Source organism: Ictidomys tridecemlineatus, chromosome X (assembly GCF_052094955.1).
Source record: "Ictidomys tridecemlineatus isolate mIctTri1 chromosome X, mIctTri1.hap1, whole genome shotgun sequence".
Lineage (NCBI taxonomy): Eukaryota > Metazoa > Chordata > Mammalia > Rodentia > Sciuridae > Ictidomys > Ictidomys tridecemlineatus.
In genome coordinates, this window is record NC_135493.1 from 40,752,960 (window position 1) to 40,767,005 (window position 14,046).

Consider the following 14,046-nt stretch of genomic DNA (forward strand, 5'->3'; position numbering starts at 1 on the left):
TTACCGCTAATTCCACAGTTCTTTTTTTTAAAAAAATATTTTTTTTAGTTGTAGTTGGACACAATACCTTTTTTTTTCATTTATTTTTATGTGGTGCTAAGGATAGAACCCAGCACTTTGCACATGCTAGGCGGGTGCTCTACCACTGAGCCACAACCCCAGCACTAATTCCATGGTTCTATAATGATGTGTAAGGTCTAGTAATACCAGTGTAAAAAATATAATTTATTTAAAAACAATTATGAAACAAATTCGTGCAATAATACAGAATAGACAGTTCATAAAAATAGGCATGTCCAATTAAGAAGAAAGATAGGAAATGAGAGAACAGGATCTGTAAATGTGCATTTTTTTTTACAATATTCTGTTTAAATGTCAAGGATTTCGGTTGACTAAATAGAAACATAGTATGCCAAAAGGCATGGCTGTCAATTATTATTGCAGACCAAGTATGTAATTTTTTGGTGATAGGGACTGAATCCCAGGCCTAGCATAAGCTAAGACCATGCTTACCACTGAGCTACACCCTTAAGAATTTTTTTGACTTAAGTATCCAAGCACTGAAAGCATTACTAGGGAAGTCAAACAATACTGTAGGCTCAAGAGTATTGCTTATTCAAGTAAATATATGTCTGGTATGATGCTTCAAATTATTATTATTTTTTTAATATTTATTTTTTAGTATTTGGCAGACACAACATCTTTGTATGTGGTGCTGAGGATCGAACCCGGGCCGCACGCATGCCAGGTGAGCACGCTACCGCTTGAGCCACATCCCCAGCCCGCTTCAAATTATTTATAATCCTTTGTTACCTGTATTTTTCCACATTTTTATTGGTGCATTATACTTGTACATAATGGTGGGATTTGTTGTTATATATTTGTACATGCACACAGTATAACAATATAATTTGGCCAATATCCTGTCATCTGTATATTACAGAATAATATTGAGAGCCTAGACAGAACACTGTAAATCATTTGATCAAATCAATGAAAAGGCAACCAAATGAATTTGTCTGATGATAATAATGGCCTAATTAATTGGCTAAGTTCTTCATATTCCTGAACTAAGTGGAAACTATTTTGCCATCATATTTGTTATATAATTGATCATGTAGTAATCTAAACTAATAGTAATATAATTGGTTAAACTGTAATTATTCAATTCAGTAATATAGAATATAGAATAACTCATTAATATGAGAAAACAACGTTTCTTAACAGAGTAAGAGAAATGACTGGTAATGATCAGAATATCACTAGAATTCTATATCAACCATTTAAAACATGTCAGAATAATGGGACAATATAGAAAACATTAACCAAAATTTTCAGTCTTTTAATTTTTATCAATGACATATTACCGCTTTTTCTCCTATTCATGCAGTTTCAAAAGAAATTAATAAAATCCAACTCTCTTTGCATAGTCATGGTGACTTCAAGTGTCTCAGTCTCCAAAATATAGAATGCTTTAGCACTACTGCATTCCACAGGCTGGGGAAGAGTCACCAACAGCTTCCTAAAAATATAATATAAAATAAAAACCTAGAATTAGCTTCTTAAAGTGATATATCACTTTCAATAAAGCAATAGAAAGCAATATATACCACTGGAATATTTTTAAACCCCCCTCCAAAAAAATCCCCACTAATATTTAGACAGTACAAATACTGGATCAAAAATATGCCAAGTACCACAGTATACTATTTGGGGGCTTAAATATTCAGTCAGATTTTTTTACTCCTTCTCTTTTAAAAAACTGACCTCATATTGCATTGTATAAACATCATCTCAGGCGATGTTTATAAGAATAGAAGTAGAACCATGCAACCTTAAGTTTATTGGACAGATCTGTTGCCAGTCATATTTATGTGAAGATAGAATTGGCTGACTGATACAAATCTGAAAATTGGAATAGTTCTATAACACTTCTGCTAAAACAGCTTTAGGTTGAGATTCTAATACAGGTTTAGCTTTTGAAAATCAGGTTTGGAATTATTTCAATACCAGATCAATGAAAGTACTTTTCTCTGCTTGCTTCTGATTCTTTCTGCTACACATTGACAAAAATTCACTCTGATAGATTGTTGGGTTTATTTTGTGGTTTATGGCTCAGTTGCTGGTAGTTGTATGCTTTAGATGCATTGCTGGGATGAGACATCCATAATTCTGTCCTAGTGGTATGAATCTGAATTATGCATGGATTCAGCACACACTGGTATCAGAAGAAAATTAAATGCCTAAAACACTTGTTACCTCACATTCTCATTACAGAAGGCGTGAGTGTCTCTACAAAAAGTGGACAGAAAAGATTTTTTAGACACAAATCTGTAAAGGATTCTCACATTTTTTTAAGGGGCACTTCTTGATACGTGAATAGAGAACTAGTATTTCTTCCCTCATTTGCAAAGACCTATGATCAGGGGACTGGGCTTGTTACAAGTATTTATTACACATTTCTAAGAGTAATTTTCTGTGACTCTTGCTCCATTTCAGACAGGGTACCAGAAACCGTTCTTTCTACCTGAAGTAATTAAATGCTAAAGTATTTTAATGCCTCTTGTAATATTTGGCATCTCAAATCAGTAAGTACACAAAACACTTAAGAGTCCATCCTTTAAAGCTGTTTAAAATATAGTTTGTGCCAGAGTTAGATTTGCTTCATCTCATATTCTATAAATGATAATATATTCACTTTAAAAAGAAGGCAAAGCTTAATGTGGTAGCTTCATTGCACTAAAAGACATCTATAAATTAGTTCAAGAAGGAGTTCCAATGATAATGTGCACTTCTCTGTCCAGAGAGAAATAAATTCCAAAGACAGTTAGTGGCCATTGGAATGATCCATCTATTCCTGCATTTCTGTCTCGTCCTGAGTAGTATGGCCTCACATACTAAAATTTTGAACAACAGAATCATGAAAGTTGTTTAAGCTCTTAGTAGAAGGGAGGTATTTTTATCTAGTTTGTTTTATTGTCTAATATCTGTACAGAGATTTGTATTTAAATAAAATGAAAATCATACAAATACTTATCAAGTACAATTCATTGAAAGACAGCAATGTGGTGCTCCCCTAGTATCTGGCAGACTATAAATGTTTGTTGAATGAATAAATAAATGAATGAAAAACAAATATTCAGGTGAACACCAAATCACATTTTGAATGATTACCATAGAATGGTACTATAAAATATGAACATTTAAACCCAAACCCACTGCCAATATATTGATAATATATTTGCTTTTTAAGATGCTATAATTTAGGCACTAATCAAATGATCATCCAGTGTTAATTTTCATTAGAAACTAAGTGCAAAAATAATATATGAAAGTACAAACAAAAAAAATCTATAGTGTAAACTCAACTTTAGAGACTTGCATGCTGAGATTTATATTAGACAGTTTAAATTGATGTTGCTTGGAAGATATTTAAATAAAGGACAATCTTGTTCTGTTCATAAACAATAGAGTTTTATATTTTTAAAAATGTGGCATTTTTAAGCTTTCCTGTAGGAGATATGCTATTTTCAAAGAAATTGCAGAAATACTTGAGTTGTAATTCTACTATTCCATTTAGAAATTTTTTAGGTAAAGTATCTTTGAACATCAGTTAATTCTCAATTAATCTGAATTAGAGGAGCACAGCAAAGGCATGAATAATCTAAAGCAGCACTTAACCAAAAATTAGATTATATGTCTTTATAATGTACATTTAAAGTGTTCATTTAGGAGGCTCTAAGAATTCACTTTAAAAAAAAATTCAATGAAATCTCATGTTAAGATGATGGTTGAAGATTCTGGGAAACTACCTCATTTTCCCCATCTTTTCTCTCTTCTATCTATTCCATGTTGGGGATATACATGCCAGAGTGACCAACTGGGAAAAAAATGAAGAATTCAATAAACTATTATGTTTGGTTTTATAATGCTAAGTATCTGGGCTTTATGGATAATGCTAATGCCATTGACTATTGTTTGACTGAAATCACTAGTCAATTCAATTAAAATAAATTCATTTGTTCTGCCTTATAGGTACATGAAAAGAAGAATGTTTTCTCTTATATCTTTCTTAGTAGCCCAGTGTGGTGGTGTGTGCCTGTAGCTCTAGCTACCCTAAAGGCTGAGGTGGGAGGATCACTTGAGCCCAGAATTTCAAGACTAGGGATTGAACCCAGGGCCTCACTCATACTAGGCAAGCATTCTACCACTGAGATACATATCCAGCCCTCACAAAATTTTTCTTGGAGTAAATAAACAGTGTTACAGGATGTAAAAGTTAGAAACTAAAGAAAGTATGTATGAATATCAATATACTAAAAAACAAACAAATTTCTGATAATAAAATTTTGGATAACAGCCTGGGCACATGCCTGAAATTCCAGTGACTCAGGAGGCTGAGGCAGAAGGATTACAAGTTCAAAGCCAACCTCAACAATTTAGTGAGACCCTACGCAACCTAATGAGATCCTGTCTCAAAAAAAAAAAATGGTCTAGGAATTTAGCTCAGTGATAAAGTGCCCCTGGGTTCAATCCCCAGTACCAAAAAAAAAAAAAAAAAAAAAAAATTGGATAATAGCATGGATGTTAAAGGATGCTCAGATACTTAGGAAAAGTGATAAAACACACTTATTTTCTAACTTCTATCTTAATTTTCTTAAGAGATAGTACCTCTGTGTACTTACCACTTATTATTAAAGTACAGTATGCACAATATTTATCATTTGTGTATATCTTTTATATGATTTAGTATATAAGTACAGCATACAAATGACCTAGTGCAGTCCACACTCTATGTGGAAAAGTACCTCTGTGTGAGGCTTTCATTTAGTGGGTTCTGATATCTATCTGAAATGACAGCATAGCCAGAACAGCTGCCTAAAGATTGATGGAGACAGTGAGAACTGCTAGGGAAACGGAAATTAACTCCATGGTGGGTAGATATGTGTGTGCATTTAACAAGTGTGCAGCTATTATAGAAGTCTGACTGTTCACTTAACCAACTTTTCTTGCAAGGTTGTGTGGAAGAGTAAACATATGTATAAAATACAATACTCCTTTGAAGTGAATGTTAAGAATGGTGAAAGTAATTTTTACAACATGAGACTTTTTGAAATGATGTAAATAATGAGAAAATATTTGGTGTATACTCTTTTGTGGATTATTTTGGGTTAAATGCATCTATTATAGCAATCAAGATTAAGCTATGTATGTACATCAGATTGTTTAGGAGAGGTCTACTTTTTATCTTCTTAAATCCTTAAGTTCTACAAAGGAGAATTATAGGTACTGATAATGGAAGAATGAGAATGCACTAGTAACTGCCTGCTCCTTAGACTCTGTTTGAAATGTTTATGAGTTACAGAGAAAGGACTACTGCAGACAACCAATGTGTGCTTACTGTTTTATACATCCAGATGAAAAGTGAATAAAACTGACATATTTAGATATTTTATCTAACACATACCAGGTTCCATCAATTGCCTTTTTAAAGAGTTAGTTTTGAGACAGTACTGATTTATCCATTCTTTTTTTAAAAAATTGTTTTGTAGTTGTAGATGGACAGAATGCCTTTATTTTATTCATTTATTTTTATGTGGTGCTGAGGATCAAACCCAGTGCCTTACACATGCTAAGCAAATGCTCTGCCACTGAGCTACAGCCCCAGCTCTGATTTATCCATTCTTCATGAGAAACACTTTATATCAGAATTTTACTCTTTGTATTGTTTTGGCAACATGATTGGTATCTATAACAAATAACAAGTCTTGTGATAACAAGACTATATTTGAGAATATGAAAACATTTAACAGAATTATTCTTCATCTATATTATTTTAAAATATGTCCATGAAACCTGAGGATCTAGCGATGCATTAGCTCTTAGAATTTTTGTTCTAAGTAATTAATGACAAGAATTTTATTTATTTTTTTAGATGAACATAATCCAAGTTTTACCTTACAGCTCTACAACATTAGAAAAGTTAAAAGATACTGCTTCTCTTATGCCATCACTATACAAAAACATCACATGTAAGACTTAAAACTTAAGGGGTTTTCACTTCCAATTATTCTTTTCTGACAGATAAACTATCTGAATGTCAAGGATTATATTTTCATAGTATCAATCCCTCCAAATATATAAATGCAAATTGGAAAAAATCGAACTATTTCCAAACATTTGTATTTATACTATGTAAGTGAAGCATCTGAATAATTAACTGAAATTTTGCGGTTCTTAGGATTTTAGGGGGTGAGGCACAATAATTTGTATACTTGTAAAAAGATTATTTACTACTAAAGACTCATTAGTATTATAATACATTATTCTAAGTTTTACTCACTTATTAGGAGTCCGAAGATCAATGATCATTTCCTGGATATCAATTTTAATTTCAGAAGGGTTTGTATTGGGCAGTTTAATTTTAACCTGAGAGAAAATGAGAAGGAAAATACTGTTATCTTAGAACACTAAATTTGAAAAGTATAATAATATATGAAGAAGGAAAAACTAATATCTATTAAGTGCCAACTATGTGCCAGTATGCCCTCTGCTTATATCAATCTTGACAAGCAAGGATTCTTAGCTCCATTTTACAGATAGAGAAACAGAGAGGTTAAGTGAGTGACTCAAGGATAACCGCCTGTAATTTGACTAAGGTTTATCTGACTCCAAAGTTATATAGAAACAGTGAAGTTACTTTCCTATAACCTACATTGTTTGAAGTGCACAGCTAGACTTGGTGGGGACCCTTGACCACCTTTATGTCAGTGGGAAATTTGTCTGAGAAAATGTTTAGTTGTCATATTAGGTGTGAGTTGCTGATTCATTTTGTAGTCTCTAGGTAAAAATTCAAATTTCCTAGGGAGGTGTAGGAATCCAGAAATGTTATTAACATAACAAAGAGAAACAATAGTATGACTTCCACCTCCCAGAAAGGACTACTTTCTGGTGTAGTTAGATTCCTCTTACAAATGTCTCATATCTCAATTACCACATGGCCCAGCAATTCCACTCCTGGTTATATATACACAAGAGCATTGAAAATAGGTACTCAAAGAAAACATGTACGTAATGTTTTGGTTCATAGCAACATTATTCACAATAGGCAAAAGACAGAAATAAACCAAATATGCATTAACCAATGAACAGATAAACAAAAGTAGTATATCCAACAATGGAATATTATTCAGTCATAAAAGGAATGAAATTCTGTTATATTGACAAACATTGAAAACATGCTAAATGAAATAAATCAGGCACAAAACATATGTTTTTAAGAATTGTCCAGAATAGGCAAACCCAGAGAAACAGAAAGTAGATTGGAGGACCAGGGACTGGAAGGATGGAGAAAAGGGGAAGGACTGCTTAATGGGTGTGAGGTTTCCTTTTGAGTTGAAGAAAATATTCTGGGATTAGATATTGGTGATGGTTGAACAACACTGTGAATGTACTAAATGTCACTAATGGTGACTGTGTATTTTATCACAAAGGTCTCATCTCTAATTTACACTCATTATCTTTTTTGATGGATTTTTTTTCTCTCTCTGATATGGCATAAGGTTTCCATAAACAACGAAACAACGAAAAATGCAACCTAAGCTTCAGGTAAAGCATGAAGCCTTGTTTAAAATATGCTAGATATGAAATCTTGGACATTTGGATATTTCATGTCTGGAATGGCCAGAATGAAAGTAGCAAGTTATGTGGGAAATACATGTCAAATAATTAATGGGAAAAATTGGAATTCCTTGTAAAAAGCTCAAGGTAGGCAACAGCATTTTTGTAGTATCATACACTTGTGAGTTGTATGCTACCTTATTGAATCTGTGTTCAAACAAAAATTTGTAAATAGAGCTCTGGAGTTGCTACTATCTAGATACTTCATGTGATTAATATTTTCATTAAACAAACAATTACTTTCTAATATTTATTTCAAAATTTCATATCTTCATAGTTGGAAATGCTTTAAGTAAAAGAAATAGAACATTTCTCAAAGAGGCAGTTAGAGGTGCTCTTGAAAGGATAAAGAAATTGAAATGTAAAGGATAAGGTTTGTAAAGTTTTTAAGTTGCATTCAGAACCTGAAATTCATGTGGCAGTAAAACAATTCCCCGAACTGCCCATTAAATGTATGTTGAAATCTCCCCTGACTATCTGGTTGTTCTGTAAAAACAACCCACCCTCCCAGAAAGAAACCGTGCAGTGCAGCACGTATACACCTCATGGCTTAAGCCAATCAGTTCGAATGTATACCCTTCTTTGTGCTGACCAATCACCCCTACCCGACCTGTTCCTGCCAGTGAATGTGCTAATCATGTTTTAGAGTTGTTATTTGATTTTCCCGGGATGCTATGATGTATGTAAAGTCCCTGCCCTCTCCAAAGAATGTATATAAACTCTGCTTAAATTGTTCTGGGGGCTCTTTGTTCTCTGCTCCTCTGAAGTGAGCTCTGAGTCCCAGCATGTTGGACCCCTAATAAACCCTTTGCTGTTGCATGAGACAGTCTCTTGGTGGTCTTTTCCTCTGACGTTCGCCCGACCTTTACACTATGACTCAAAGTAAATGAGTATTCTATTGTATAAAATTGACCCACTTTTATTATATTACATTTGGGTTGGATAGTAAAAGAATAACTCATGTTGACTCATGTCACTTGGATTGAGGTATACAAATACTTGTTTCTTTACTCTGAAATGTTTAGATCTTTCAAGGTAAAATATTATTTACCCAGGATTGAAATGACAATTGAGAAAGGAAATTAATTATGATTTACATGAAATTTAGATGCAGTTTTTAGGGAGAACTTCAAAGTGGTTCTTGAGAACATCTGTGGTTCTAGTGAAGAGTAATTCAGAAACAACTCACTAACCTTCTCCTTAAGGAAATTAAAATTGGATACTAACATGATTTTGAAGCCAGATTTAAAGATAGTTAGTTAGTGTAGTTAGGTAAATTGGGTCTAACATCTAGTAAGATAAATAAAATGGAGGCCATTATAGAGAATGGAGCCCAGGAAAGTAGAGCAGCTCTTGGGGAAATTGAAATGTTAATGTTCCCAAGGCCTAGAGCCCATCCTAAGGAAATGTTAATGAAGCAGCTTCCAGCAAACTGAGAGGTGCTAATGGAAAGCCGACCCAGGCCCTTCTTGCCTAGATTACTCCTCTGGCCCATCTGTCTCTCACCTTTTGGGCCTTCCCACCTACATTTCATCACTTCAAGATAAAAGAACAAGACAAAAATGCATGCGACTGGAATGCAGGAAATCTGAAAGTAAACCTTAGGTATAAAAAAGGGAAGACCTCCCCCTTCCATGGATTCCATCTCTTGGTTCCCCTTCTTCCTCCAGGGAGAAGTCTTTTCTACTGTCCTTAATAAAGCTTCTACTTTCCACTCTAAACTTTCCTCCGCGTGCTTCTCTGGTGCTATACTTCAGCTTTGGGGAAGCAAAGACTTGTCACCGGTAAACAGCAGTAACAATTTCAGAGAAGAAACAAGAAAAGGAACAGATAAGTTGGAATGGTGCACATTATTTTCTCACAAGATAAAAGATTCCATGAGGGATCTTAACAGAAAAACCCCTGATGAAACATAAATCAGACTTCCTTGTAGTTTATACTTTCAGTGAATTCATGGAAAATAGACATTAGTATTAATTGACCTCTGATTGTGCTCAAAAACCTAAATTGTTTCACTATTGTATTTACTAACACCAGTAAATACAGGATGCCATTGATCAAACAATTAAAGGGATTGATGTTCTTTTCTTCATGTGGATGGCAAATTGAATTCATTTCAAAGAATTATTTTAATAAGTAAGCTATGAAAACTGCTAAAATTTTCACGGTGAGACTTTCAACTTTTTTGAGAACTTAATCTTTGGAGTCAGACTTGGGTTTGAATTCTAATTCTGTCACTAGCTATTTATTGTCTGCTACTTATCTATTATTGCAAAACCAAATACCCCTAAATTTGTGGCTCAAACAACAATAAATAGTTATTATTTCATACATTTTCAGTGGATCAGGAATTTGGGAGTGGCTTAGCTTAGTGGGTCTGGCTTAGGGTTTTTCTTGAGTTTGTGGTCAATATATTGGCGGGGCTGTAGAAGTCTGACAGTTTTTTCACATGGCTGTTGGCAGGAGGCCTCAGCTCTTTATCCCATGGAATTCTTCATAGAGTTGCTTGAGTGCCTTATGACTCAACAACTATCTTCTCCCCAGAATGACTGATCCAAAGATCAAAGCAAAAACAATGCTCTTTAAAATGCAACCTAAGAAATGACACTTTTTGTAATATCTTGTTGCTTATTCAGGTCAGCCCTATTCAATATAGAAGGTTAGTCATAACCAACAGAGGGAAGAATATCAGGAGTGAAGCTGGTTATGACTAACTTGAGTCCAAACATCTGCCTTTAAGTCTGATAAATGAAAATTAACAGGAACAATGTCCACTAATTTAAGGTTTATAAGATCCTTTCCACATCCAGCTTCTCTTCAGGCAAGTATTTAAAAAACTACTCAGTATTTTTACTATCAAGAAATTCACTTTGAGGCTTTCCTTGAAAGAGGCAGAAATAGGTCAAAGTGCTTACAAATTATTTCCATAGGCATTCATTTGTTATCCTTTATGTTTTGTAATAGAGCTAGCTCACTATATCAAAGTCTTTGGAGGTGTCTATTGTGGGATTATCACTTTGAGTTTTAAATCTCTTATTCTTTTGTTCTTATGAAAGATTTATGTGACAAGATGATTCATGAAAGATTATCTTCCTATAACCTATAAGTGATTAACATAGGCTCCCAAGCTCCTCAGATAAGCATATTTGATCTTATTACAAGATGTGTGAAAATTGACATGAGAAGTCTAAATAAGAGGTGTTCTGTGGAGATCATTCATTCTCAATTTCCTCTTGAACTATCACTTTGTCACTACCAGAAGAGAAGAATAATTTTAAAATGTCTTATATGTTACTTGGCCAATCTAAACTATTTATTGAAATTACAGTGAAACTTAAAGATATACAGAAAGTTTTGGGCTAATTCTTTGGAAGATATCCTAAATTAATGTATGGGTTATAGATATTGTAAAAATATTGCTATTTAAGGGCTGGGATTGTGGCTCAGCAGCAGAGTGCTCGCCTAGCACGTGGAAGGCTCTGGGTTTGATCCTCAGCACCACATAAACATAAATAAATAAAATAAAGGTATTGTGTCCAACTATAACTAAAAAATAAATATTTAAAAATATATTTCTATTTGATAGAAATACATAAATAGGTCTCAAAATATTTGATTCTTAGGAAAGAAGTTAAGATCACCTGAGTTTCCATTTGAAACTAAACAACATTAAAAGTTCAGATTAAGAGAAAAAATTGTTTAGTTTCATTCTGAATTGCTTCAGTAATTTTCCATAATTTAGCTATGGAAAAACACATAAAATATTTTTTATTGCAGCTATACTAAGTATAAAAATTCTCATGAGCAATAAAAACCTATATAACACCCCCAAAGTTGGTAGATCCCTACATTGAAATTATATAAATAACTGCATACACACACACACACACACACACACACACAATGGAATATTACTCAGCCATAAAGAAGAATGAAATAATGATATTTGCTGATAAATGGGTGGAACTGGAGAATATTATGCTAAGTGAAATAAGCCAATCCCCAAAATCCAAAGGATGAATATTCTCTCTGATTTGTGGATGCTAACTCAAAACAAGGGAGAGGAATAATAGAAATCCATTGGATTAGACAAAGGGAAAGGAGGGAGAAGGGATAGGAAAGACAATAGATTAACCAGACATAACTTTCCAAGCCTTGTATTTTAATACATGACAAGGATAACTCTGCATCGAGTACAACCACAAGAGTGGAATCCTAAATAGGATAAGTTATAATCTATGTATGTATAATCTGCCATACTACATTCTACTGTCATGTATAAATAAAAACAAATTCAATTGTTTTTTTAAAAAAGAAAGAGGATCTCTTAGGCTGTTTGGAAAGGCTGTAGCGATGAAAGACTTGAAGCAGGGAGATGAGTCAAGTGAGAATCATAATGGCCCAGGTGAGACATGATGGTGGTTTATAACATGAAAGCAGTTGCAGTTGTAATGAAAACCAGATGGATTTATAATATATTTTGAAGGTAGAGCAAGTAAGATTTGCTGATGGATTGAATATGGGGTATTAAGGAAAAGGGAATGAAGGGTGATTTCGATTTTTAGCTTGAGCAAATAGGTGAATGTTACTGCTGTGAGAATAAGTGGGAAAAAAGTTTGGGGAAAACAACTGAATTCTGTTTGGGGCATGTTAAGTTTGAATTGCCTATTAAACCAGTGGGAGATGCCAAGTGAACAAGAGGGATAACCTATTTAAGGGTATAGGACTACATGGAAGAGAACAGATAAAGAAAAAAAGATTCAAATCAAGACTGGGGATATAACTCAGCAGCAGAATGCTTGCTTACCATGTTGAAGACCCTGAGTCCCATCCACAGCACTGCCCACTGTTGGGGTGGGGGAGGGGAGAATGCTCATGGGAGAGTGAACAAGCACCAAAGGTCAAAGCTTAAGAAAACTGCATACAAAAGAGGAAGAGCTAGTGATTTGGGAGCAAAGGAGAGGAGGAATTCTAGTGATTTTGGAAGAAAACTACCTATAGGATTATTACAGAGAAAACTGAGTCTCAAGGAGGGAATAGTCAAGGTGGTATGCTGCTAAATGATCATTCTCATACTCTCTTTTTCTAATCAGTGTTTCTAAACTAGAGAGAAGCAATATTGGCATTTTTTTTTATAGAACAATTCTTCACTTTTCAAGACCATCCCTTCTGTGGCAAGGCTGGCCCCTGAGTACTAAATGACAATAATATTCTGCAATCATTGTGACAACTGAAAATGCCTTCACCCTTTTCTAAATGTCCCCAGGGACTCATACCATGACTAATTTTTTTTTTTACTCTTTGATCATTAGCACCAGTGACACACCATAGGAATTAAATAAATATTACACAAATGGATCTTTGTTATAAGCTGAAAAGTATACTTAAAACTCTCCTAAGAAAAACTCCCTAAACTGGGGCTGGGGTTGTAGCCCAGTGTTAAAGAACTTGCCTAGCATGTGTGAGGAACGGGGTTTGATTCTCAGTGCCACATAAAAAATAAATAAATAAAATATATTGTATCCATCTATAACTAAAAAAATTTTTTTAAACTCTCTAAATTGTGCCTCTTCCTCAATACCTATCTCTCTCCTTTTTTACACTGCTTAACTGTTCAAAGACAATCCATATTGCTGCCTTACCTTCTTCACTTCCTCTTCATTTTTCCAACTTTCTTCAATCCACATTAGCCATAATGCTGAAGTTTCTCTCTTCCAAAGATCACTGAACACTTGATTGACAAATCTAGAAGTTCCTTCTGCATCCTAATCCTGGCTTTACTTCTGTTATAGCATTAGACACTATTGTGGTTTCTCTCCCATCTGAGAATCCTTCTCAGATCCTTTTCTTTTTTTAACTCTTAAATTTATTTTTGCAACTGATATATAAAACCATAAAAATTATACATAACATTGGGGTGCCATGTGATGTTTCATTGCATGTATACATTGAATAATGTTTAAATCAGGTTAATACATTATCTATTTCCTCAAACATTTATCTTTTTGGTAAAAAAATTCAAAATCATTTCTTCTAGCTTTTTGAAATATACCGATCATTATTGTTATCTATAGTCATCCTACTGTATAATCATACACAAGAACTTCTTGCTCTTATCTAACTATAATTTAGATCCACTCATTCCTCCCTATCCCAACTCTCTTCAAACGCTGCTACTCTCAACTTCTATAACATCAGATTTTTATATTCCATGTATCCTCCTTTGTTCATCCATCAAATATTGGTATTTTCCAAGGTCAACCTATGAAACCCCTTGCATTGAATTAAAAGTTTTTGCCAGTTCCAGCTCAATGATTCTGGACCATGTAGTCTAGATATTTTGATTAAACATCCTCAAATGACATC

At 33.9% G+C, this 14,046-nt stretch overlaps 1 protein-coding gene across 4 annotated transcripts in view; it reads right to left on the reverse strand.

Moving 5' to 3' along the window:
• Positions 1-204: 204 nt before the first annotated feature.
• Dnaaf6 (dynein axonemal assembly factor 6) overlaps positions 205-14,046 on the reverse strand; it is a 40,886-nt gene continuing 27,044 nt past the window's right edge. For all 4 annotated transcript variants that reach the window (XM_078034433.1, XM_040283994.2, XM_005323379.5 and 1 more), the window contains 2 exons: positions 6,344-6,429; positions 205-1,522 (listed from right to left, as the gene is read on the reverse strand). In XM_078034433.1, the coding sequence (XP_077890559.1) occupies positions 1,393-1,522; positions 6,344-6,429 (216 nt within the window). In that variant the 3' untranslated portion in view covers positions 205-1,392. The remainder of the gene's footprint in view (positions 1,523-6,343; positions 6,430-14,046) is intronic.